Raw genomic sequence first — 26235 nt, 5'->3', positions numbered from 1 at the left:
GGTCTGTGGAAGTACATGCACAAACATGCTACGTACTCTACCTCTGACTGAAGGAAGGATTCTCACCTATTTAGATATTATACAGTATCACTGATCAGGGCTGAAAGCCCTCCACTCTTACACAGAGGTTCCTCCAACTGGAACCATGATGAAGCTGTGCTTCAAAAGGAAAGGGTTCCCTCTGAGAGAGTTTTCCTAATAAGGATAGCTCTGAAAGCAAGGAAGGGGAGCAAAGTCTTGGTTCTTACCTGAAATTACTTCTCCCCCATGGCCTTGCTTCAGAAAAGAGAAGACAGTTTTCTGATGATAAGCACAGTCAATGCAGGCCTGTACTGCCTGCTGCAGAACAACAGAAGCCCGAGCTGGTCCAAAATGGTCAGGCAGCTGATGAACTTTCTTCTTGTCCAGGTGAGGCCCCGTGCTGCCATTCTTGTTCAAGTAAATGCAAACTACAAAAGCAAGAAAAATGCTGGCCATTAACTGGTGAGAGATGCCACTTAGAAGAGCAAAAAAACATCCTCAAAAGCAGATATGCTATTTTTTCAATCCTCAGCATCCTGCCAGACCTAGATCTTCATACTATTAAAGTTCTCATGGAGGGGGTGAATCAAACCAATCCAACAGGCTGCAGACTAACACCTATAACAGCATCAGTTATAGCTAAAGGAAGCTCACCCTTGAAATACACAATACTGATTCCTGTCTCTCTTGCGATGATCATCCAAGCCACGCTAGTGTTTCAATCATAACCTTGGTGCACAGGTTCCAACAATGCAGGATGTGGCGGGGGTTTGCACAGTGACATGCTGGTAATTGGGTGAGTGGCTGATCCTAAGGGAGTTTAATACACATCTCCCCTGAATCTCCAAGAGAGTTAGAACCCAGGTCCCTCAGTTTTCTGAATACCCAGCCAAATGTGCTGTGGAGGGAAGGGAAGTTACCCATCCCCTATCCTGTACTTGAACGAATCCAAAACCCTGAATTTGTTTCCGACTCCCTTTTCTGAATTTAGTTTAGTCACAAGTCAAAGCTGTGTTATGAGCATTGTTTTGACTGTCCCTAAGTTACTTTGACCTTTCTCCTTTTTGCCCGGTTACCTTTAGTTACCCTGCTTTGCACAGTGCAACATAGTGAGCTAGCTCTGGAGGAAGGAATTCTATTATTCTTTATGTGCCTAAGTGACAGTTACCCAGCTTTCGACATTTCTGCAGTTTGTAATTCTATTCCATGTGTAATGTGGACACGTAAACAGACACAGGGCTACTGAGCATGTTCAGTCAGCTGCATACTGCTGTATGTGTGAACACAGTGTAACACAGGGCTCGGGCACTGCTGACCGGCTGTGGCTGATGCCCTTGGAGCAGAGAACAGGAAAGATACAGACACCAGGTCCCAAAGCCCTAGAAGCTGGGAGCCCCATCCAGTGGAGGGAAATGGGGGGGCAGAGGCCTGTGGGTTGGGAGTTAGGGACCCTGGGGGGGCCACGGGGGCTGTGAATCAGGAATGATGGGCACCAGCAGACTGGTAGGGTGGGGCAGTCCTATGGGTTGGGACTGAGGGGCACCAGTGGGGCTGGGGGGCTGTGGGTTGGGAGTAAGGGGCACTAGCATGGGCAGGACACCGACATATCAGGGCTGCTCAGCACCACAAAGCAGCGGAGGGGGACAACCACAGCTGGACCCCATATCCTGGCGAGTGAAGGGGGCAAGGGGAGCTCTGATTTTTTGATAAAAAAACAAAATCAAACACCAAAATATATAGTTATTTAGAATTTATTTTCTTGTAATGACTGAAGCACTGTGTTCAACTGATACATGCATACATATGTATACATACATACACACACACACTCATTAGTGGCAGAAAAACAGATTTTGGGTTTTTATATCAGAGAATTTGCGATTTTTAAACAGAGAAACCCCGGGTCCCTGATAGTAACTGACCTGTGTCTGGTTAGAACCCTGTGCTGGGAAGTCAGAGAGAGCAAGGTTCAAACCCCCTTTGGGTGAAGGGGACCTAGAAACCATTAAGACAGCCCGGAAGCGGTTTAAAAATATCAATATCATATTCAAGTCCCAGGAAAACTGAAAAGAGTATCAAATGGTCCAATAAAATCCCTGCATGGTTTAACTGAAGAGTTAAGGAAGCTACCCAAGACAAAAAGGCATCATTCAAAAAAATAAAAGGGATGCCCAAATGAGGAAAAGAAGAAAGCATAAAAACTCTGGGAGGTCAAATATGAATGCGAAATAAGGCAGATAAAAAAGAATTTGGAGCATTTTGCAAGAGATACTCAAGTTAATAATAAAAACTAAAAAATAAGATTTGAAGCAGGAAATCAGCAAGAGAATCACTGGGACCATTAAATGACAATGCTGAAAAAGGTGCACTCAGGAGTGATAAGGTCATAGCAGGGAAGCTAAATTAAACTTTTTCCCTTGGTTTTTACTGGAGAAGATAGTGAAAGAATTCCCAGATCAGATCAGATCTTTCTAGCAGGTAGATCTAAAGAGTTGGATCACACTGAAGTGACAACAGGGGTTGGAAACATTTTTGGGCCAAGTGCCCAACAACCCTGCAACCTGGACTTTGAAGATGTTGGCATGCCAGGGGCAGACATCAGGAAGCCATGAAGGAGCCAGTCCTTGTTGTGGCAGTGCAGCCTGTTATGTATCCTGAGGCAGACCCTGGTGCAGCTGCTTGCAGGCTCGTGGCTACCTGCTGTGAGCAGCCCAGCTCTGGGCAGGTCCCTGCACCCACCATTGAGCCCAAGCTGCTTGCAACAGGGTTTGCCACCTACTGTGACCAGCCTGGGGACTGGACAAGCCCCTGCTGCCCGCCACAGAGCTCAGACTGCTCGCAGCAGGCAGATGCAAGCAGCTGCACTGGGGTTCAGGGCCTTGGCCCAGCTCTGTGGCAGTGGCTGCACATGCACCTTGGAGTGCATGGTGGAGAAGGGATCTGGGGCAGCCACCATGGAGCTCCAACTGCTCACAGCAGGCGGTGAGCAGCCTGCAAACAGCTGCACTGGGGTCCAGAGCCCTGATCCAGCTCTGTGGCAGTGGTAGATAAACACATGCTTTGGGACGCATGGCAGGGAAGGGGCCTGGTACAGTGCAACCCTGGCCCAGGCCCCTTCCCTGCCATGCGCCCTGAGGTGTGCATGCAGCTGCCACCACCAGGGACCCAGGCTGGAGCTCTGGATCCCAGTGCACTGGTTGCAGCATCCCAGCTGCCAGCCACATCCAGCCCAGGCTCTGGGCAGCTGCTGCCTGCATTAGAGCTGGGGATGCTCGCAGCAGGGCTTGCAGCCTCCCTGCCACATGCTGCAAGCAGCCCAGGCTCCACGGCCGGTGGTAGCTGCCCAGAGCCTGGGCTGGCTGTGTGATATACTGAGCAAAATGGCCTCACGTGTCATGCTCTGGTATGTATGCCGGGGGGTTGTCAACCCCACTGGAGTGTCACCATTGAACCCTCCACATGCTCCCCTCCCCACACAGGTGGAGGCTCCAATGGCAATACCGGAGAAGGAGGAAGGTAAGAAGCATGCTGCCACCCCCAAGAGGAGATGCAAGGTGGTGGTAGGGGACTCCCTCCTGTAGGGCACTGAGGGAGATCTGCTGCTCTCTGTGGCCTGCATAGGAGATGTTGCGGCAAGGATCCCCAGGCTAGTCCAGCCCTGCAATTACTACCCCATGCTCCTTATCCAAGTGGGAGCAAATGACACGGCCAGAAGTAATCCAGACTGGATCATGAGTGACTAGAGGGCTCTGGGGGCTGGGCTCAAGAGGTCAAGGACCCAGGCAGTCATTTCTTCTCTACTCCCAGTTGCAGGCCATGGTCCGAGGAGGGAAGGCTGCATCGAGGAAGTCAACCGACGACTCTGACAGTGGTGTCACCAAGAGGGCTTCGGCTTCCTCAGGGACAGAGGACTTCTGGGAAGGGCCGGTATCCACCTCACACGGAGAGGTAAGTCCCTTTTTTTTAGCCAGGATAGCCGATCTTCTAGATAGGGCTTTAAAGTAAGTTTGCTGGGGGATGGGGTAACACTGACTGGAGCTTGCCTGGGGACCAACATGCAAGAAAGCGCTGTAGACGGGGACACTAGGAAAACCACTCCTGAAGAAGTGAGGGAACCGCCCTCCCTCAGCATGACAGGAAGCCGGGAGTCTCAACAGGAGGACTCAGACTCAGGTGCCTGTACACCAATACCAGGAGCATGGGGAACAAGCACCTCCTGCTCTCTGGTGGGCAGCATGACTTAGTAGGGATTACAGACAGCTGGTGGGGCTACTCACATGACTGAAGTATAGCCATGGAAGGCTACACCTTGCAAAGAAGGGACCGGGCTGGGAAGAAAGGTAGAGGTGTAGCTTTCTATGTGAAGGAGAAATACAGCTCCCTGGAGGCTGACATCAGCTCCAAAAAAGAGCAGCTTGAAACCCTCTAGGTCAAGCTGCCGGAGGGGAAAAGTGGAGAGAGAGATTTAACTGTAGGCATATACTACAGACCACCAAATCAAGGGGAGCAACTCGGTCTGGAGTTTGCCCGAGAACCGACAGAGGCTGTGCATGCACAGGATATTGTAATCACGGGCGACTTCAATTATCTGGATATCTCCTAGGAGGAACCCTCAACCAAGCTGGACTGGTCGCGTTCCTTCCTGACCTGCATTGAAGAGCTCTTCAAGGCTCAAGGGGTGCACGGGCCAGCCAGAAGAAATGCTCTCCTAGACTTGGTCCTGGCCAAAGGAGACAACTTGGTGACCGACTTAAAAATAGAAGGTAGCCTGGGCAACAGTGACAATGAAACCATTAGGTTCACTGTCCATCACAAGGCAGACAAATCAACAAAAAGGGTTGAAGTCTTGAACTTCAAAAATGCAAATTTCAACAAGCTCAGGTCACTAGTAAAGCAAATGCTGAGGGACCAGGGACCAAAGACAAAAGGTATGCATGAAGAGTGGTCACTCCTTAAGGACGTGATCCTTGAAGCACAGAAGTCCATACTCATGCGGAGAAAAGGTAGCAGAAGGGCTGGGAAGCCCTTCTGGCTAAACAGAGAAACCACAGTCCTCCTTAGAAAGAAGAAAGAGGCTTACAAACAATGGAAGGTGGGAACAGTCCACAACTCAAGACAGCTGGTTACTGACACTCAAGAAAACTGAACTCCTGAATGACTACTTTGCCTCAGTATTTCACCAGGCCATGGGGAAAGTCATGCAGGATAGGGTACAGCATGAGCAGGGCAGAAATGGCTGCCTTCCTACTGTAGCCGTAGAACTGGTGTGTGATCAATTAAAAAATTAGACACATATAATTCCGCAGGAACTCCATCCGAGGGTGCTGAAGGAGCTGGCCGGCATCATCGCAGAGCCCCGGGCAAAACTGTTCCGAAACTCGTGGTGCTCCGGAGAGGTCCCTGAGGATGGGAAGAGAGCCAATGTTGTGCCCATCTTCAAGAAGGGGAGGAGGGAGGATCTGCATAACTATAGGCCAATTAACCTAACTTCTATCCCAGGGAAAATCCTGGAAAAATTCATTAAGGAGTCTACGTGTGATAGGTTTGCAGAAGATAGGATTCTGAATGACAGCCGGCATGGCTTCATCAAGGACTTACCAACCTCATCTGCTTTTACAATCAGGTAACTAGCCACCTGGATACGAGAGAAGTGGTGGATATTGTATACCTTAACTTCCAAAAAGCCTTTGATCTGATATCCCATGATGTTCCCATGAGAAAATTGGAAGATAGTGGGCTTAACTGTGAGACGGTTAGGTGGGTATGAAACTGGCTGCGGGGCAGGACCCAGAGAGTCCTAATGAATGGATGTGTCATCCTGGCTAGAAGTAGGCAGCAGTGTCCCACATGGGTAGGTGCTTGGTCCTGTACTTTTCAATATCTCTATCAATGATTTGGATGAGGAGGTGAAGCGCTCATTGGCCAAGTTCGCAGATGACACCAAGTTATGGGGAAGCGTGGTCATGCTTGAAGATAGGCTAAAGACACAGGCGGATCTAGACAGGCTAGCAAGTTGGGTGAGTCAGAACCAGATGAAGTTCAACATCAAGAAATGCTAAGTGCTTCACCTGGGGACGAACAATCCCTGCACAACTACAGGCTTCGCAACGTCAACCAGCACCATGAATGAAAGAGACCTGGGGTTAATAATAGACCACAACATGAATACGAGCCAGCACTGTGACTCTGTTGTCAGCAGGGCAAATAATACTGTGGCATGCGTCTCCAACAAGACCAAGCAACTGATTCTTTTGCTCTGCTTGGCACTGGTGAAACCCCAACTGGAATACTGCATCCAGTTCTGGGTGCTGCACTTTAACAAGGACATGGTAAAACTTGAGAGAGTCCCAGAGAAGGGCCACTTGTATGATTAGAGGCTTGCATGGCAAGCCATACAAGGAAAGGCTGAGGGACCTGGGACTTTTCAGTCTGAAAAAGACAAGGCTGAGAGGGGACTTGGTAGCAGCTTACTGCTATGTCAGGGGAGTACATCAGGGGCTCGGTGAACAACTGTTCACCACGGTGCCCTTGGGGAAAACCAGGAGTAATGGCCACAAACTCCTGGAAGACCATTTCAGGCTCAATATTAGGAAAAATTTCTTCACAGTTAGGGTGTACAGACTGTGGAAAAAGCTCTCTCCAGAGGTGGTGCAATCACCTGCCCTGGACATCTTCAAGAGGAGACTGGACAGTCACCTTGCTGGTGCAGGAGGCTGGACCTGATGCTTTTCCAAGGTCCCTTCCAGCCTTACAATTAATGACTTTATGACCCCTGGGATAGAAGATTTAAAATAAATCAATAAATTAAACTAATAAGTTACAAAGAACAGAAGGCATTCACCCAAGACTTCTGAAGAAATTCAAATGTGAAATTGCAGAACTATGGCAATAGTATGTAGCCTATGTTACAAACAGCCTCTGTGACAGATGATTAGCAAGTTGCCAACATAACACCTATCTTCATAAAGGCTCCAGAGGCAACCCTAGAAACTACAGACTACTGGGTCTCAGTTTCTTTCCTGGCAAGTTGGTGGAATCTATAAACAGAATAAAATCAGCAGTCACATGGACAAACATGATCTGCTGGGGAAGGGTATGCATGCTTTTGTAAAGGAAAATCCTGCCTTGCCAATCTGCTTGATTTTTTTGAGGGTGTTAACAGGCTTGTGGACAAGGGGGAAGCGGGGCCTGGTTGACATAATATATTTGGACTTTCAGAAAACTTTCAACAAGGTCCTTCATCCAGGTTTTTTAAAAAATGGAGTTGTTATGGGACTGGAGGAAAGGTTTTTTCATGGATTAAGAACAGGTTAAAAATACAGGAAGTAAAGGGTGGACTAAAAGGTGATGTCACATTTCAGGAAGAAGGGAGGTCAAGTGGGGTCCTGCAGGGCCAATTTTGTTCAGCATTTTCATCAATGACCTGGAAATGGGAGTTCACAGTGAAATCTCCGAGTCTGCAGATGATATTAAATTATTCCTGTAGTTAAATCACAAGCTGATGGAGAATAGCTGCAGAAAGATCTCACCCAGAGTGAGTGGGGAAAAAATGGCAGATGAACTTCACTGTTGACAAGTGCAGGGTAATGCATTTGAGAAAAAATAATCTCAACTACATATACCCAATGCTGGATTCTACACTAACCGAGCCACCTTGGAGTCACTGTAGATAGTTCTTTAAACAAAGAATATAACCTCAGTGTGTAGCAGCAACCAAAAAAAAAAAAAAAAGACAATAAAATGCTGGGCATCACTATGAAGAGAATTGAAAACAAAATGGAAAACATCATCATGCCACTATACAAATCTGTAGTGCACCCACATCTTGAATACTGTGGGCAGCTCTGGACTCTACGTCTCAAAAGGGATGTAGCAGAATTAGAAAAGGTCTCCTGAAGGGCAACCAAGATGATCAGGGGTATGGAGCAGCTGCCATATCAGGAAAGACTAAAAATGCTAAGTGTTTGCAGTTTGGAAAGGAGAAGGTTGAGGGGAGGGGAGATATGATAGAAATCTATAACATTATGAAGGGTGCAGACAAAGTGAACATGGAACTGGTATTCACTAAGTCCCAGAATATTAAAACTAGGGAACACCCCCTGAAATTAGTCAGAGAAAGGTTTAATATTAGAAAGTACATTTTATGCAGTATACAGTTAACCTGTGGAACTCACTGCCACAGGAGGGTGCAGGGACAGATAATACAACCAGGTTAAAAAAATAAACTAGACAAATTCATGGATGACAGGTCTATTAATAGCTATCAAACAACTGAGAGTCCTCCCTTCAGCCTGCTTGTGTACTTGAAAAAGAAGGTGCAGCTCAATAAATATAGCCATACTGGGGAGTTGAGATGAGACAAAAGGGATTGGGACCCTCTGGTTCTTTTTCCTGTCTAGTTATCTCCTGCTTTAGGTCACTCCTGTTTTGTATTTACAACGCTTGCCACCTTGTCTGGAAATCTGGCTGGGTCTGTTAGCTGTATGTTTTTTTGGTTTCCTCCACAAATGCATTCATTATATTATCTCTGAAAGCGGGTGACCCAAAGCCTTTACCTGTGGGGGCCTGCATAGCAGAGCTGGGGATTGTGGCAGCATCCTGGGGCACAGTGCTTGTGTCCGGTTCTGGGGTGCTGGTGGTTGGGGAAGTGGGTGCTGGATTCAGCAAAGTCCGAGGCTTCCTCTGCAGAAAGAGATAGGGAAAAGTCTCCCGTTTCGCTTACCATTCCCTCCTTCCCAACCAGCCACCCTAATACCCTCTTTCTCATGTCCATTGGGCAGGGCTGTGATTGGACCTGGCCATTTTTTTCATGGTGATGGGAAAGATTCAACATCTGTAACATTTCATGTACTTGTGTCCATTCTGCTGATCACCAACAATATAGTCATGCTAAGGCCGTGTATGAGAGCCCCTGCCTGAACCTCCAGGGTAGAACACCACAATAGCCTAGGTGGGATATATATAATGGGTGGAAGAGGTGGTTTCCTCCTATTCCTCCAGCCCACTAAAATACGTCTTTGGCTGGAAAAAAATAACTTTTAACTGTTTTAAAAGAGGAGAGGAGAGTTACCACCTGGGAACCTAAATTGGTGGTTACGCTCTAACTTCTACCTCTGCATGCTACTGTTGGGATGCAAGTGAGTTAATGACAATAATGTTAACCTTGAATGAAACAGGTTTGAAAGAGCAATGGTTTTACTATACTTGTACCTCTACAAAACCATACAGAGGTAAACTTACACTAGTACCAACTGATACTCCTGCTCACACCAATACCACACACTCCCATTCTAAGGACATTTTATATGCTCCTGAGAGTTCACAAACAAGGTTACCCTGGCAAACCCATCAGATCCAACTGTCGTACCTTCCCTGAAGAGCTATCAGGATTCAAAGAAACCATTCTGAAAACCAGCTGTCACCCAAAGAGCAAGTTTTCTACAAGACACAAATGATAACTCAGCAAGATCCAGAATATCAACCACCTCCCTGAGAAGGTCATACTTGCAACTATGGATGTCATCAACTCATACACTAAAACGTCACACCACGAAGACACATATGCCTGCCTGAAATAACTACAAGAACATGGGCTATACACATATTTGCTGTCACATATGGCATAAACCATTCATTTCATCCTTATCCACAATGACTTCACTTTCAACAACCAGCACTTCCTCCAAACCATGGGCACAAAGATGGCTTTGCAATGTACCAGCCTCTTCATGAGCTACTTGGAGGAGGATTTTTTTAGAAAACTGCATCACCAAACCTGCACTATACCCGCATTCCACAACAGAAGCAAACAAAACCAGTTTATATCCGTAACAGAACAGAAGTTCAGCACACGGACTGGTTTAACAAACTCAGTCTAAGATTTGATCCCTTCCCCACACACCTCCCAGTTAAATATGCGTTCTCTTTGCTACCGATCTAAACTACGCCACTTGCAGAAAACTGTGCAACTTAGACTGATTCTACCTCGGGCTTGTTGAATGTCTGTACCGAGCCAAAAATAAAAAGAACCAAATGACCACATATCATAGTTGTCTGTTACTGTCCCACACTTGAACTGATAAGAAGGATAATCAAACAATTACAGCCTATACTTGAAAAGGACCAGACCTGAATGATCACCCCCCCCCCCCCAAAAAAAAAAAAGATAAGGGACAGAGATGCACGATCACCTGTAGGAGAACATTTTCCACAGAACCACCATTCCCTTTCTGACCTAAACATTCTTATGCTCAAGGGAAATTTATAAGGCGCCTTCAAAAGATGAGCCTGGGAACAAATATTCACTAACTTATTGGAAACTGAGAAGCAGAGACTGAACAAAGACATTGACTTTACGGCTCCTTATAATCCACATGATCCCAGCTAACCTCTCTGCACTCCACAGGTGGTAATGACACTCTTGTAAGGTCTTATTTTTCCACTTCCCAGGTTATCCTTCCTACTGAATTTCTCGTTTGTTAGCTACCCAACAATGTCTCTCTTACCCTATTTTTATTTATATGTGGAGCTTTCCATAAGCCTTCGTTCTATCCATTCTATTACCTTGAGATGTGTCTGTGTTTTTCTCAGATTTGAGGAAGGGTACATCTTGCCTGAAACCTTGTGTCTCTATCTCTCTCCCAACTATGCAGTTGGTCCAATAAAAGATATCACCCATAAAAATCCTTACTATTGGATACAAATGTTAAAAATTGTATGGGTATGTACCCATTGAAGACTACCTGGCTCTAAAGTGAGCTGCTATGGCCCCTTTGGCCAAGGCATACCCCCAGAGGGCACTTCCTGGCAGCAGTATACATGAACACGTATGAGATAGAGCTTACTTACTGTGCTCCCATTTCCTAAAGGCCTGAGAAACAAAGTAGAGGATATTCCCAGCCATATACCCTACCCCAGTAGCCTTAGGGCTGGTATCTACTGTACATGAATGCCAAAGCACAGCTACTTTCCACCCCACGTACATGCATGTAACACACTTCATTTACTCATGATTAGACAGACAGACACTCTTGTTGCCTACCTTACTGCCAGGCTTTGGTCCCCTCTTTTTTGGGAATTTCAAAGGCTCCACTGACTTGGAGGGAACAGGTATGGGGTGATGGATCAGAGCTTTGGGTGTCCGACCTCGCTTCTTCCCTGTTTTGCGACGCCTTTGCCCGGACTGACCCCCCAAAATGCTTTTTGTGCTACTGTGCATGCTGGATTTCTCAGAGCTCACTTCAGATGCAGGTAATGGGCTCTTTGGGATCACAACTGCAATAAAAAGCAAGAAGGCAACCATAACATACCCAAGGATACAATGGAGTAGTAATCTTACAAACAGCTGAGAATCACAATGGCTTCCATGCCTGTCAACTCATCCCTACTGCCACAACAATTAACACTCCACAAATCCCCACGATAAAACCATCAGAACCCATGGAACGTACTCAGGCCTATCCCAGAATGTGGTCAGTGCATCAGATGTCCTCATGGAAAACATGAAAGCGAAACCAAATGAAAACTATAGACCAGAATGAACGATCACAGAAAAAAGATAAAGGACAGAAAGAAGAGAAGAGAAAACAGCTAGAAGAACATTTTTCACATAATAATCACTCCTTGTCCAACCTCTTAGTTCTTGTGCTCAAGGGAAATTTACAAAACATGTTCAAAAGTTGAGCCTGGGAACAACAATTCATTAGCTGGTTAGACACTAAGAAACCAGAGACTTAACATAGACCAGGGGTGTCAAAGATCTTGCAGGTTGGATCCAGCCCATGCAGCTGTCTTGTCTTGTCCCCAGTGCTGCCCCTGGGTCTGAGCTGACCCACACGCCACTGAACCGGCACCTTTTCCAGGATCCACACTACACATGGCACATTCTCCAGGACCTATGCCACATGCAGCACCTGGCCCAGCCAGTCCAAGACCCATGTTGCATGGATTGGCTGGCATGGATGCTGTGCACAGCATGGATCCCAGGCTGCCTGGACCAGATGCCATGTGTGGTGCATAACTCAGAACAACACTGTACGTGGTGTCCATTCTGGCCAGTCTGGGTCCCATCATCTTTCCCCTCCTGCTGCCAGTCTGGGACATATGCTGCATATGGTGCAGTCCTGGACTGGGCTGGGTGTGGGAGTGAAGGATGCATCACAAATGCTGGATCTGGCATGGGGAGCGGGGGAAGAAGCAGGGGATCTCTGGGCCAGATCAAGCCTGGCACAACTCATTCAGCCCATGGGGCGAGACAAGTTTGACACAGACAATGATTTAAAGGTCCATTATAAATCTACAAGATCTCTGAATTTACAGCCAATATAGCAACCCTCCTGAATGATACTACATCTCGCTTAAGTGTTGGCTACCTGATAAATTCTTTTACATCCTGTTTTGTTTACACATGAAGTTGTACATAAGATCTTGTTCCACCTGCTGTTTAGCTCTGCTGGGCCTGCTTCTTGAATTCCAGAGACCCAAAGAAGGGTGCTGTGATACCACAAAGTTTGTCTAAGTCTAGTTTCAACCATGCAGTTGGTCCCATAAAAGATCCCACCCACGAACATTTATTCCATCTCTAAATTATGCCTAATCAGGATAGCACTAACTTTCACTATGCTCTAATCACAGGTGCCACAAATGGCAAGAGCAGCTTTGTGTGTGGCAAGCAGCAGATCACAGGGGGATCAGGGAGTACAGTGGCAGATAGGGAAGGGAGCAGAAAGCAAAACATCAGGTTGGGCAAGGAGCACAGGAATGGGAGTAGAAAGCAAAGCAGCAGATCAGGCAGGGAGCACAGCACAGGCGTGGGAGCAGAAAGTGCAGCTGCAAATCAGGCAGGGGAAGGGATCAAAGTCACTTTGGGAGGGATCAGGGCTAATTTGTGGCACACCTACCAAAAACGTTGGTCCCCACTGCTCTATTCAAAGACCACAGATGTAAGCATAAAGATATTTGTAGCTGTCACACAGGAAACCCGATGTTCTGATGCCCAGTTCAGTGCCTTAGCCTCAGGAAATTTCAGTATAGGTTAAACTGGCCACTCAGTATACAGTCTGGGAGGGTCAACCTTCTAATCCTAGCAACTTTCTGCAGGTTAACTGCTTTCTAAAACTTTCATTTCATGACACAAGCAGTGATCTGTCCTGGAGCCCAAAACATTTCAAATAGGAGAGCTAGTAGGGACTTGCTTAACAGTCAGAGGCAGTGCTCTTTTGGAATCCCCTTTCTAGCATTTCAAAGAAAAAAGTACAACTCATAATACAGCTTAACTGCCTGATAAACTACAGCTGGAATATGCAACCTTCCTTTATCCTTAGGGATGGGATCTGCATCCTCAAAGGGTTATCTCATTTCAGAATGAAAATGACACACTCAAGAAACTGCTGGACCTAAGTAAAATAAGAGTTGCCTGTGGCTGGCAGACGCAGTCCATTCCCACTTTAAGCTCTCCATGCTGCAATTTCAGACTGCTACTAGATTCAAAACATAACTCTCCCTGTGTACCTACTTAGTATAGTGGTTCTCGAACTTCTCAGATTCACAGGACTCCTTCACAAGTTTAAAAAATGATAATATCCTCAGTTGAGCACCAATGTTGTGCTCAACTTAAACAGTGCTTCCCACCTGGCTGCTGCTGCCTTCAGTATAAAACTGCCCTGCAGGTACTGGGATCAGCTATACCAGGAAGGGCTGTAGCACATGTGCATGCTCCTCCTGCATTAGGGTTCTTCAATGCTTCTAGGGCAGGCACCAGCACAAACTTGTGTCCCAGCCCTTCCATCATCGCTCCAACACTCTTCTCAATATTTCTTACCATGACACTACATCTGACCACTAGCAAGCTTCCAATTGGAGTGGAGACTCCTAAATCTTTTATAATCTCATCTCTTCTGTCAAGTATTCCAGTTGCACGATTCATTATTAATTCTGTAATAGGACTGCTGCCTTTAGAATCATAGAAAACTAGGGTTGGAAGGGACCTCAGGAAGTCCAGCCCCCAGTTCAAAGCAGGACCATCCCCAACTGGATCATTCCAGCCAGAGTTTTGTCAAGCTGGGCTTTTAAAAACCTCCAAGGATAGAGATTCCACCACCTCTCTAGGGATGTGTCTACACAAGATGCTTTACTGAGCAATAGAGCAAAGTACTGTGTATTAAGAGTCACTGTTGACACATGCAGACCCTTACTGCACAGTAATTTGCTCTACTCAGCAGTTAATTTGCTACCAGCAAATGCAAATAGTGAATTAATTGCCAAATAATTACTGTGCAGTAAGGCCCGTGTAGACAACTGACTGGGAGCAAATTTGCTCATCAGCTGGGCAGCAGGGAACGGGAGGTAGCTCCCTGCCCCCTGGAGTTGCCTGCTGCTGGGGTGGGCTCCACCACGGGAGGCCAGATGGAGACAATGCCCCCTTGTTCCAACAGCAGGGAGCTCCCTGCCCCTGCTCTGTGACCGTGGAGTGGGGGCAGGGAGATTGTTCCTTGCCCCCGCTCCACAATCGTAGAGCTGAGGCTGAGAGGAGAAATCTCCCAGCCTTCACTGTGCGATGGCAGAGCTAAGGCAGGTAGTTCCCTGCACAGGGAGAGTTGCCTACCCAGCCTAGAGATGGATGGGACCTGCCCCTGACTGGGACAGTTTGTGGCCATCCCTGGGCTACACAGGGAAATCTGCATGTGCAGCCTGGAGCTGGCTAGGGACTGTCCCATTTCAGGCAGTCCCCAGCAAGCTCCAGGCTGCACATGCAGACTTCCCCACACAGCCTGGAACTGTCCTGGTCAGGGCCCGGTCAGTAAATTACTCTGGAGTAAACCCATCCAGCACCATTTGCACATGTAAACATACCCAAAGTAATCCATTCCAGTGCTTCACCACCCTCCTAATGAGAAAGCTTTTCCTAATATCCAACCTAAACTTCCCTTGCTGCAACTTGAGACCATTGCTCCTAGTTTTCTACCACCACTGAGAACAGTTTAGCTCCATCCTCTTTGGAACCAACCTTCAGGTGGTTGAAGGCTACTATTAAATCCTCTCAAGTCTTCTCTTCTGCAGACTAAATAAACCCAGTTCCTTCAGCCTCTCCTCAGAAGACATGTGGTCCAGCCCCCAACCCATTTTTCTTGCCCTCCTTTGGACTCTCTCCAATTTGTCCACATCTTTTCTATGCTGAGGAGCCCAAAACTGGACACAATGCTCCAGATGTGGCCTCACCAGTGCAGAATAGAGGGGAATAATCACTTCCCTCAACCTGGCAGTGCTGTCTCATATGGCCACTTCTCTCAAAAACGTATATCCCATTCTTAAAAAATCCCTTTGCATGAAATGTTCTTCTTTGATCTAGTTCACTAACCTTCTACTCCCTCCTCATTTACATTTGTCCAAGGACTCACTTCTTTGAGAACATCTCCATAAAACTGGCTAATCAATTCATTTTCTCACAGGTATGCTACTCATCTACCAGTTAGACAGAAATAAGAAGAGGGAAAACTTTAATGGGTTGAACTTAAAATAAAAGGAAAGCTTAAAATATATTTTTAAGGAATGTACTATATGGCTAGCATTAGGCCAATGGTTCTCACCCTTTTAGGATTCAAGGCACTCCTCACTGGACTCTAGGCACTCCTTCATCTCTTTGTGAACTGACTGGCACCTATTTAAAAAGTTACTTTATATATTACAGCACTTATCTCCTTGCAGAGGGGCTGGGCAACAGGGATAAGCCAGACAGGAACAAGACTGAGACTGTACTTGTCTCTTATGTAAAGCTGGCAAGTCAGTCAGCAACACAGAAGTCCTTGACTTCAGAAAAGTCGACTTTGACAAGCTCAAGAGGCTAGTCGGTCAGGCCCTCAGGGACCATGACCCCAGGGAGATGGGAGTGCAAGAAGAGTGGTTGCTTCACAAGGAAGCGATCCTCAGTGCACAAGCTAAATCTATTCCAACACGGAGGAAAGGCAGCAAGAAGGCACAGCAGCCCCCCTGGCTCTCCAGAGACCTAGCGGACCTACTGTGGCTAAAAAGGAAAGCCTACAAACGACGGAGGACAGAATTCACCTCCAAGGAGGATTACTCCGTGCTGGTCCGGTCCTGCAGGGACCAAACCAGGAAAGCCAAGGCTGCAACCAAACTCCAACTAGCTTCAGGCATCAAGGACAACAAAAAGTCCTTTTTCAGATACGTGGGGAGCCGGAGGAAAAGCAAGGGCAATGTTGGACCCCTGCTGAACCAGATGGGGCAACTGACAACTGACGCCCAGGAAAAAGCCAACCTATTAAATAGGTACTTTGTGTCAGTCTTTCATCAGTCACACGGGATGCCCATGCCTGCTATGGGACAGGGAAATCTGGGTGAGGGGAATCCCCTACCCTCCATCAATGCTGACCTCGTGAAGGAACACCTTGAGAAGCTGGATACCTTCAAGTCAGCCGGCCCTGACAACCTGCACCCCAGGGTACTCAAGGAGCTGGCGAGCGTCATAGCCCAGCCCCTGGCACGGATCTTTGAAAACTCCTGGCGCTCTGGTGTAGTGCCCGAAGACTGGAAGAAGGCCAATGTGGTGCTGATCTTCAAGAAAGGGAGGAGAGTGGATCCGGCTAACTACAGGCCCATTAGCCTGACTTCTATCCTGGGGAAGATCTTAGAAAAGTTTATTAAGGCCGTGGGGGCCTTGAGGGACTGGCCCAGGCTAACATTCTAAGGGACAGCCAACACGGGTTTGTTGCAGGTAGGTCTTGTTTGACCAATCTCATTTCCTTCTATGACCAGGTGACCTATCACCTGGACAAGGGAGAAGAGATTGATGTCATATATCTTGACTTCAAAAAAGCTTTTGATCTGGTAGCCCATGATCACCTCTTGGCCAAACTGGCCAGTTGTGGCCTTGGCTCCACCACGATCCGCTGGCTGGGAAACTGGCTTCGTGGTCACACCCAGAGGGTTGTGATTGATGGCAGTCACTCATCATGGTGCCCTGTGACCAGTGGGGTCCCTCAAGGCTCTGTCCTTGGAGCCATATTGTTCAACATCTTCATTAACGATGTGGACATTGGAGTTAGGAGTGGACTGGCCAAGTTCGCCGATGACACCGAACTTTGGGGCAAAGCATCCACGCCAGAAGATAGGCGGGTGATCCAGGCTGACCTGGACAAGCTCAGCAAATGGTGTTTAACACCGAAAAATGCAAGGTTCTCCACCTTGGGAGGAAAAACCTGCAGCACCCTTATAGGCTCGGCAGTGCTACGTTGGTTAGCACTACAGAAGAAAAAGACTTGGGGGTCATCATTGACCACAAGATGAACATGAGCCTCCAATGCGATGCTGCGGCTAGTAAAGCGACCAAAATGCTGGCGTGCATCCATAGATGCTTCTCGAGCAAATCCCGGGACGTCATTCTCCCCTTGTACTCGGCCTTGGTGAGGCCGCAGCTGGAGTACTGCGTCCAGTTTTGGGCTCCACAATTCAAAAAGGATGTGGAGAAGCTTGAGAGAGTCCAGAGGAGAGCCACGCGCATGATCAGAGGTCAGGAAAACAGATCTTACGATGACAGGCTGAGAGCCATGGGACTCTTTAGCCTGGAAAAGCGCAGGCTCAGGGGTGATCTCATGGCCACCTATAAGTTTATCAGGGGTGACCACCAGGATCTGGGGGAACGTCTGTTCACCAGAGCGCCCCAAGGGATGACGAGGTCGAACCGTCACAAACTCCTGCAAGACAGTTTCAGGCTGGACATAAGGAAGAATTTCTTTACTGTCCGAGCCCCCAAGGTCTGGAACAGTCTGCCAGTGGAGGTGGTTCAAGCAACTACATTGAACACCTTCAAGAGTAAATTGGATGCTTATCTTGCTGGGATCCTATGACCCCAGCTGACTTCCTGCCCTTTGGGCAGGGGGCTGGACTCGATGATCTCCCGAGGTCCCTTCCAGCCCTAATGTCTATGAAATCTATGTCCTCACACCTCAGTGGCACCCCTTAAAGGATCTGGTGACATCCCAGGGTGTTGTCCTAACCTGGGTGAGAATCACTACAATAAACTCACCACTTTGCTTGCATACAAACCCACCAGTCTTGACACTGGTCTCTGTCCATTTAGACTACACCTTCTGGCAGCAAGGTCTATGCCTTCTTCTGTCTTTGGGTAATATCTATTATGACACAAATATGGGAGCCTACCTCATCCACATTTTTTTACAATGATTACATTTGAAGAAAATTGGGAAACATCTAAGTATGTTTGTTTGTTTTCTGTTTTTTTTATCATCTATATAGTGGAAATAAAAACAACAGCAGACAAGGATCAGAGGAATTAGCAATCTAGAAAGCAGGAAGTGCAGGGCCCCATGGATAGGGCCTTCAAGACCACTCCACCAAGAAGGAAGAGAAAAATAGCAGTGGTTTATGACCTCCTTGGGCAGGGGAAATAAACACTGATTTGTTGTCCATATTTGGAGGCCCAGGAGGTGTGCTGTTTGCCTAGAGCAAATATTCAGGGTGTCACAGAAAGACTGCCAGAGCTCATTTATCCCTCAGACCACTACCCTTTCCTGTTCACTCATATAAGTACCACTGCTATTGCCAGGAATGACACCAAGCATATCAGAGAAGACTACAAGGCTTTGCCAGGAGAATGAAAGAGAGAGAAGTATATGTGGTATTCACATCAATCTTCCTGTGAAAAGTAAGGGCCCAGGCAAGGACCATCACATCGTGCAAGCAAATGTGAAGCTGAGATATCAATGGGAAGACTTTGGATTGTCTAACAAAATCGGCAGGTGGTCTGGGGAGGAGGACTGCTATCAAGACATGGGATCCATCTAATCAGAACCGTGAAAAACCCCCAATCTTTGGGCATTGTCTGGCCAACCTAGTAAATAGTAGGGATCCACTGATAAAGATTTTCTTCGCTAATACTGATAGCTGATTATTAACCAGCTATATCAGCCGATACTGATCTGATAAAAGATTTACAGGAATGCAGCTGGGCAATGTGCAGAGCAGCTCCCTGCAGGTAAGTCTGTGGAGGGGAAGTGGTATGGGGGAGGGAAGGGGCATGGGGAGGCAGATTGAGGCTCCCTTTGTAAGGGAGGGAGTGGGGCAGGAGCAGGGACTGGGCCTGGGGGCATTGCCCAGCCAAGATGGCGAACAGGACCTGAGGCTGAGGAGCAGGACAGAGCCACGGACAGCTCAGGCAGGGGATCAGCATCCCGGCACTTAAAAATGACAGCATAGGCACTTGAACTAAAGCTCATTGAATGATTGAGCTTTACTTTAGATCATTGAATGAGCTTAAGTTTAAGTGCTGCCACCACCATTTTTAAATGCAGGGATGCTTTTAACTGGAGCCAAGCCGAGTGGGTGGATGCAGGCTTCTCACCATAGGCTTGGGGCACTCTGCTCTGCTGCCTTTGCCCTGGGGGCCTCCAAGTCAGCTACATATACCCTGCCTGCCTGGCAATGGGAGGCACAACTCATGCTCCCCGCTCCCTGCCAGGGCCGGCATGGGGCTCCGAAGGGAAAGGCAGCAGAGTGGAAAGCCTCGAGCCAACAGCAAGCAGCCCACATCCACCCCACATGCAAATCTGGTCAGGGTACATGCCCTCCCCATGGGTGCCCACAGCAGCAAGAAGTCACACCCTCTCCCAAAACCCCAAGACAAGCTACCCACAGCTCCATCCCACTCCCTGCCCTGGGGGTCCCAGGTCCCATTCACTGCCCTGGCTGGGCAATGCCCCCAGGCCCTAACCCCACTCCTTCCCTCACCGTGGGGGCCTCAATCTGTCCCCCATCCATGCCCCTTCCCCTCCACAGGCCAAAAAAGCCAATAATGTTAATTTTCCTTTTATCAGTGCCGATCCTATAGGCAACCAATGTATCAATGCACCTATAGTAAATGGGGCTTTAATTAGGTTTCACAGGGGATAGAGAATAATATCCTAGAGCAACATAATAAAAAATCTAGAGGTGAGAGGATAAGAAGCAGGAGTTCAACTTGGAAAGGGCCAGAGAGCCACAGGACAGCAACAAGTGAAGCAAAAGGGAAACAACTCAGTCAAAATTTAGACTACTTCCAATGTATGCATACAAACACAATAAGCATGGGAAACAGAGATGAACTGGAAGTCATTTCCTGTGAAAAGAACTATGATCTGGTATCACAGAGATTTGGTGAGACAACTTTTATAACTGGAACATCAACATTGAGAGGTAAACTCTGTTTTGGAAGGACAAGGTTGGAAGAAAAGGTAGTGCTCTTGCCTTGCATGTAAAAAAAAATCTATCCACTTGTTCCCTGGATTAGGAGGAAGGAGGTAGTAACTCAGAGTGCATTTGAGTTAAAATAAAAGGTGAAGGACACAGTAGTGATATAATGGCAGGGATATGCTACAGACTACAAAAATCAAAAAGAAGAGGTAGATGGGGAACTCTTCAAGGAGATGACAAAATTATCCAAAAGTTATGAGATGGTACTGATGAGGCAGTTCAATTTTATGGATATCTGCTAAAAAAATAATGCAGCCAAACTTAAAATGTCAAGCCAGTTCCCAAATTGTATGGAGGAAAACCTTCTGTTTCAGAAAGCTGAGGATTCAGCTAGGGGATTATCTGCCTTGGATCTTGTGATGAATGATGGATCATGTGAAGGTGATGGGAATCTTGGGGCCCTATTAGCCCTACTTTCCTATGATTCACTACATAGAACTCCAGTTTTCAGTAGCTTTGTAGAGTTTCCAAAATTAGTTTAACTGGAAATTGAGAGAACACCATAATTTACCAGCTCTCACTGAGAAAGAGAGTTCAATATATTTCATAGCAGGAGTGGGCAATTATTGGGGCCCATGGGCCATGCAGACGGTTCTAGGGAGCTGTTGCAGGCTGGTCAACACAGCCCAGAGCCCACGCACCACCACCAACAGCACACAGGCCCAGCCTCAGCCTTGACCACCACACCTTTCTCGGCAGCCCAGCAGGGAGTGGTGGCTCCTTCTTGCTGCCACTGCTGTTGGCTCCAGCCCCGTGGTACTGAAGACTGCTCAACATGGGTGGGTGAGTCCGGAGCAGGCGCAAGGCAGCTTAGGGTCACAGCTGTGCACACGGGCTCCAGCTGGTCCAGACCTGGTCTGCTCCACTGGGCCGAGTCCAGAGCAGGCATGGGGTGGGCCAGCATCAGGGCCGTGCATGTGGGTCCCTGCTAGCACCACAGGGCTGCGGCCAGCAATGGCAGCAATCGGAAGGAGCCACTGCCACCTGTGCTGCCTAGAAAGGCAATCCAGTTGCAGAGTTGCCCCAGCCCCTGTGTGCCCAGGGGACAGCAGAACACGTCACGGGCCAGATGGGACCATGGGACTTGCCGCAGGCCAGACAAAGGCCCTCCACAGGCCAGATCCAGTCCTCAGGTCATAGTTTGCCCACCCCTGTTTTATAGGGAAGGAGACATCAGGCACTCAACAGAACTTCTATGTGGAAGGGGTCTTCCAAATGCATTTGACCTCTAGTTATGTAGCTCTCATAGCACTCACCTACGTAGCTATACAAATCATGAATAGTCAAACTGACTTCTAGTCACTGGTCCCATGTGCTCTCCAGACACCCCAGCTCGCACCCACAGTGCTTGCTTCCAAGGAGGAATCTCAGTTTTTTATGAATATATGGACTCCTGTAGGACAATTAATTATGAATCTCTGTTCAGACTACATGGGATTCCTTCAGTTTGGTCACATACATCAAATACTACATAGAAAATTGATTACATCTTGTTTTAAGCCAGGGCTCCCTCTTTTGCAACTGAGCCTGTGGCAAATTCCACAGATGCTAGTTTTTCCTTTAAAAAAGTATTTTGTGGCTATGGGACCAAAGAAAATCTTCCAAACAATCCCCAAAGTGAATAATGAATGCTGTGATGTATGCCTTTGTCTTCATACATCTTGAAACAGCTTTGGGAGTTGTGAGCTGCCCCATACATTACTGGTGCTACTAAAACCTGTAGTAACTTGAAGGCTAATATCATTAACTGTTAAAGAGACAAACACATTAGCCACATAACTAGTAAGTGTGCTTATTTCACAACCGTAAAAGACTTTTACAGTTGTAAAAGCCCCAGGTCCCAGGGGAGACCTGGTGACTGTCTATAAACTCACTAGGGGGGACCAGAAGGGTTAAGGGGAGACACTGTTTCCCCTAGCGCCCCCTGGCATGACAAGGACAAGAACTACTTCACAGTTAGGGTGCCTAGGAGCTGGAACCAACTTCCTAGGGAAGTGGTGCTGGCTCCAACCCTGGGGGTCTTTAAGAAGAGGCTTGATGACTACCTGGCTGGACTCATTTGAGTCCAGTCTTTTCTCCTGCCCAGGCAGGGGGTCGGACTTGAAGATCTACAAGGTCCCTTCCGACCCTACTTCTATGATTCTGTGACTTCCCATGCCTCCTATAAAAAGCCTAAGGCCATCTCACCCACACTGATCAAAATTTCCAGTTTTTCCCATAAAAATTTCTACAATTAAGTCACATTGCAACTACAGATATGGACAGTACACTTAGAGTCAAAGTAAAAAGTTGAATGTAGCCCTTATCTCACAGCAGGGATACAGTATTGACCTGAATCTGTTGCAGAACCAAGGAGCCATCATAAATAATTCAGAACTGCTTTAGCTGCCTTTTTTTTTTAAACAAAGGTAAAAATATCTTTTCCTGGCTATTGTATCCATGCAGAATATGGAACTGACATACAGCACTGACAATCTGGCACTTAACAGTTAAAATTAATAGAATCCCATACAAAATTTTGTTTTAAGATACGTTGCTGGCAGTACCCAGAACTCTAGCCAACACTAGCAAACAGCTTTTCTCAATCATTAACTTTCTTCAATCTCATCTAAGCTTGAAGAAGATAAAACCAGGGGTGCACCGATAAAGATTTTCCTAGCTGATGCCAATAGCTGACGATTAACCAACCATATCGGCCAACGCCAATCTGATAACTGATATTTAGTAAGGGTACAAGGCATTTTAAACTACTGACAAAACCTTTTTGTTTTGTTTTTACCATTTATAAACACACGTGTGCACATGTGCACGCCTCCTGCCTGCTCCAGTCTTCAATAAGGAAGGTGGTGACTGCCTTATTCCCATGAGTATCACCCCCTTGCCCACAGCTCCTACCTATAGCCCTACTCTCTGCACAACCCATGCTGCTGTCCTGGGTGGGTGGGGTGGATCCTCACATGGAGAGTGGCAATAGGCCTGGAGACCTAGAGCATGCTGCTGCCGCCTTGGTGCCAGCAGACCTTGTGCAACCAAGCTCCCGCGGCTACTAGGGAGAAGCTGCTTTTGCAAAGGTGCCCAGAGGAGCAGAATATCAATCACATGGCACCATACCCTGCCTGTGCACAGCCTATCTCCCTGGCAGCCCCAGCACTCAGGCCCCTGCTGTGCACATGGCATTGCCATGGCAGTGGCAGCAGCAAGAGGAGGAGCTGATAACAGTCCTTTTCTTGCTGAGCGCGACTCCCTGTGACACTCTCCAGCACCCCATCCCTCTGCTGCGGCTCACCAGGACTTGTAGTCTGCTGCGTGCTCGGGCACTGGACTAGGCTCACCAGGGTGCTCCAGGCACATGGTCACCATTACTGGCTACAACTAAAAAAACGCTGATAGCCAATAACTATTTGAGTTGGTCTAATAAAAGATATTGGATTCACCCAAGGAACACTGCCTGCCGATAGCCAAGAACATCATTTCTCCATTTACTGATGCCAATCCAAGAACCAGCTGGTATATCCATACACCCCTACATAAAACCCAACTTCTTTGAGGTCTGACTGTACAATGCACTATAAGTGAAAAAGTATGGAGCAAAAAATGTAAATAGAGAAAGTTTTCCTATTTATATTCCCTTTGTACAGGTAGTAGCAGTAGGCAACTGCCTGTCTCATGAGGCAATTAGGCTGAATGAGACATCAGCTCACTGAATGCACTCCTCGCTTGAAAGATAATGCGAAGCTGGAGTGACTTCTCCAGGGTGCAAAAGCCTGGGCAATATATATGGAGACACTTAGGTGCCCACACCCCCTCTCAGTCCTGCTGGTTCTTTGTAATGCATCAGCTATTACCAGGTATCTGGGTTTTCCATTTGCCACAGAAAAACACGGTCTTCTTCTTTTTAAGCAGAAAAACATAGATTTTCTCCTTTAAAAGAGAAAAAAAGTAGAAAATGGTGGGTTTCCCCTTGCAGGCTGGAAGGCTGCAAGGGGCTGGGGGAGTGGGAGGAGGGTGATCACGTAGGGACCACCACATACACATGCACTTGGCAGCCAGGCAGCATGGAGAGCAGTTCCTGCAGGTAAGTTGGGGCAGGGGGTGGCACTGAACCCTCCATAGTGAGGGAGAGGAGGAGTTGGGCAGGGCTGGGCCTGGGACTTGGGGGCCAGGGTCAGGTTGGAAAACCATGGCTGCAGCTCCCAGGAGGGGAGCAGGACACAGCAACAGGTAGCTTTTCTGGGGGATGGTGGGTGCTGGTTCCCTGCCTCTGAATGCACTCCCAGGAGGGCATGTTGGGTACATTCCTCCCAGATTTGTGCGTGGGGTGGGGTGGGGGTGGATGTGGATGTGGACTGCCCACTCTGGGCTCAGAGCTCCCCACCCTGTTGCCCTCCCCCTGGGGCCTCTGTGGCTTAGTGGGTGGGACCCAATGTGGGAGGGCAGAGCAGGGTGGGGAAACTCAGTGCTACTGCCAAGAGTCTTGTGCCACCATGGTGAGGCACCCCATGCCCTCCCCACAGCAGCAGGGCTGGTGGTGGTGTGGAGTTGTGCCCCCTGCTGCTGCCAGGTGAGCAGGGAGTGCCTCGCTATGGGGGCACAGAGGTCCCAGCGGTGGCACCAAGCCTCTCCACCCTACTTTGCCCTCCCTTGCTGGATCTTGCCTGCTGGGCCACTGAGGTCCCCAGGGTGAGGTCAGTAGGGCAGGGAGCCCCGAGACCACAGCCACCAGCCCACCTAACCCCCACCCATGGGCTCCACTCTAGCCTTGCTGTCCATGGGGGAGGTAAAGCTGGGCTCTGTACTCTGCTCCAGCCACAGCAGCCACCACCAGTAGGAGGGGCACCAGTTGGGCCAGAGGTCTGTAGGTAGGGAGTAATAGGGGCACCAGCAGGGCTGGGGGCCAGGAATGAGGGGCACCGGCAGGGCTTGTAGGCTGTAACTTGACAGTGAAGGGCAATGGCATGGGCAAGGCACTGACATATCAGAGCTGCTCCACACCACAAGGCAGAGAGGGAGGTGCATCCACAGCTGGACCTGTGTCCTGGTGAATGAAGGGAGCAGGGGAAGCTCTGATTTTACATGATAAAAAACCCAAAGTGAAACAGCAAAATGTATAGGTGTTTAGAATTTATTTTATTATAGTGACTGAGGCGCTGGCAGGTTTCCAAATTGCTTTACAATTATAAATATAACAACACAGAATTTTCAATTTTTAAACAGAGAAAACCAGGATCCCTGGCCATTACACAGTAAGCATTTACCAACAGTATCTGAAACTCACATTATAAGCGATAATGCTATGTTCTCTGATGCCACCATGTGGTAACTGTTTGCTGTTGACTTTCTAATAATGACTAGTGTTTTGTGCCTCAAAATTTGAAAGTTTGTCAAAAATTCCAAAGAGTTCACCCATTGTTATTTGAGGTCTTTCTATCTAAAGTGACTTTGAAAGAGAACTTAGTGGCTTACTCCTTTCTGCTGCAAGTGCCAATGATTGGCAGACCTGTTCTGTCTTTGGTACTAAATGGTTGAGGGTCCGACACAGACACAGTAGATTAGAGAGATATTCAGTCAGGATGAGCAAATTACCATGGATTTAAAACAGACTGTGAAACAAAAAATTACTGAATCCCTGGCTAGATGTAAAGCCTCAAGCATGTAACTATGATATGTGCTGTAATGGCAGAAAGTTCGCTGTCAGACATGTGCTGAGCACTAAGATATGAAGTCTGCAATTCTAAAAATTCTTTTTTGAGTAGAGCACAGCATGAGTGGAAGCTACATGTGGGTGTGAGCGAGGTTAAATCCAACATGCGGCTGTCATTACTGGGTTGCAGTAAGTAGTAAGTATCCTATGCACTTAGCATAAAAGAAGGAAGGCAAAAAAGGGCTGAGCATAGCTAAGGAGTGGGGATGCACTTTAAGGAGACAAAGTTTAAGCGTTGCTCTCAGAATCCT

At 47.7% G+C, this 26235-nt stretch overlaps 1 protein-coding gene across 14 annotated transcripts in view; it reads right to left on the bottom strand.

The window, feature by feature from the left end:
• SCMH1 (Scm polycomb group protein homolog 1) overlaps window positions 1-26235 on the bottom strand; it is a 162519-nt gene that overhangs the window by 41167 nt on the left and 95117 nt on the right. For 13 of the 14 annotated variants that reach the window (XM_090056597.1, XM_090056600.1, XM_090056608.1 and 10 more), the window contains 3 exons: window positions 11063-11295; window positions 8577-8703; window positions 249-449 (listed from right to left, as the gene is read on the bottom strand). In XM_090056597.1, the coding sequence (XP_089912723.1) occupies window positions 249-449; window positions 8577-8703; window positions 11063-11295 (561 nt within the window). The remainder of the gene's footprint in view (window positions 1-248; window positions 450-8576; window positions 8704-11062; window positions 11296-26235) is intronic. The other variant, XM_090056610.1, reaches the window with a different exon arrangement.

Source organism: Crocodylus siamensis, chromosome 7, assembly GCF_052110815.1.
Source record: "Crocodylus siamensis isolate JL-2025a chromosome 7, ASM5211081v1, whole genome shotgun sequence".
NCBI lineage: Eukaryota > Metazoa > Chordata > Crocodylia > Crocodylidae > Crocodylus > Crocodylus siamensis.
Note: the sequence above shows the minus strand (reverse complement) of the source record. Positions and strands in the feature narration are given on the sequence as shown.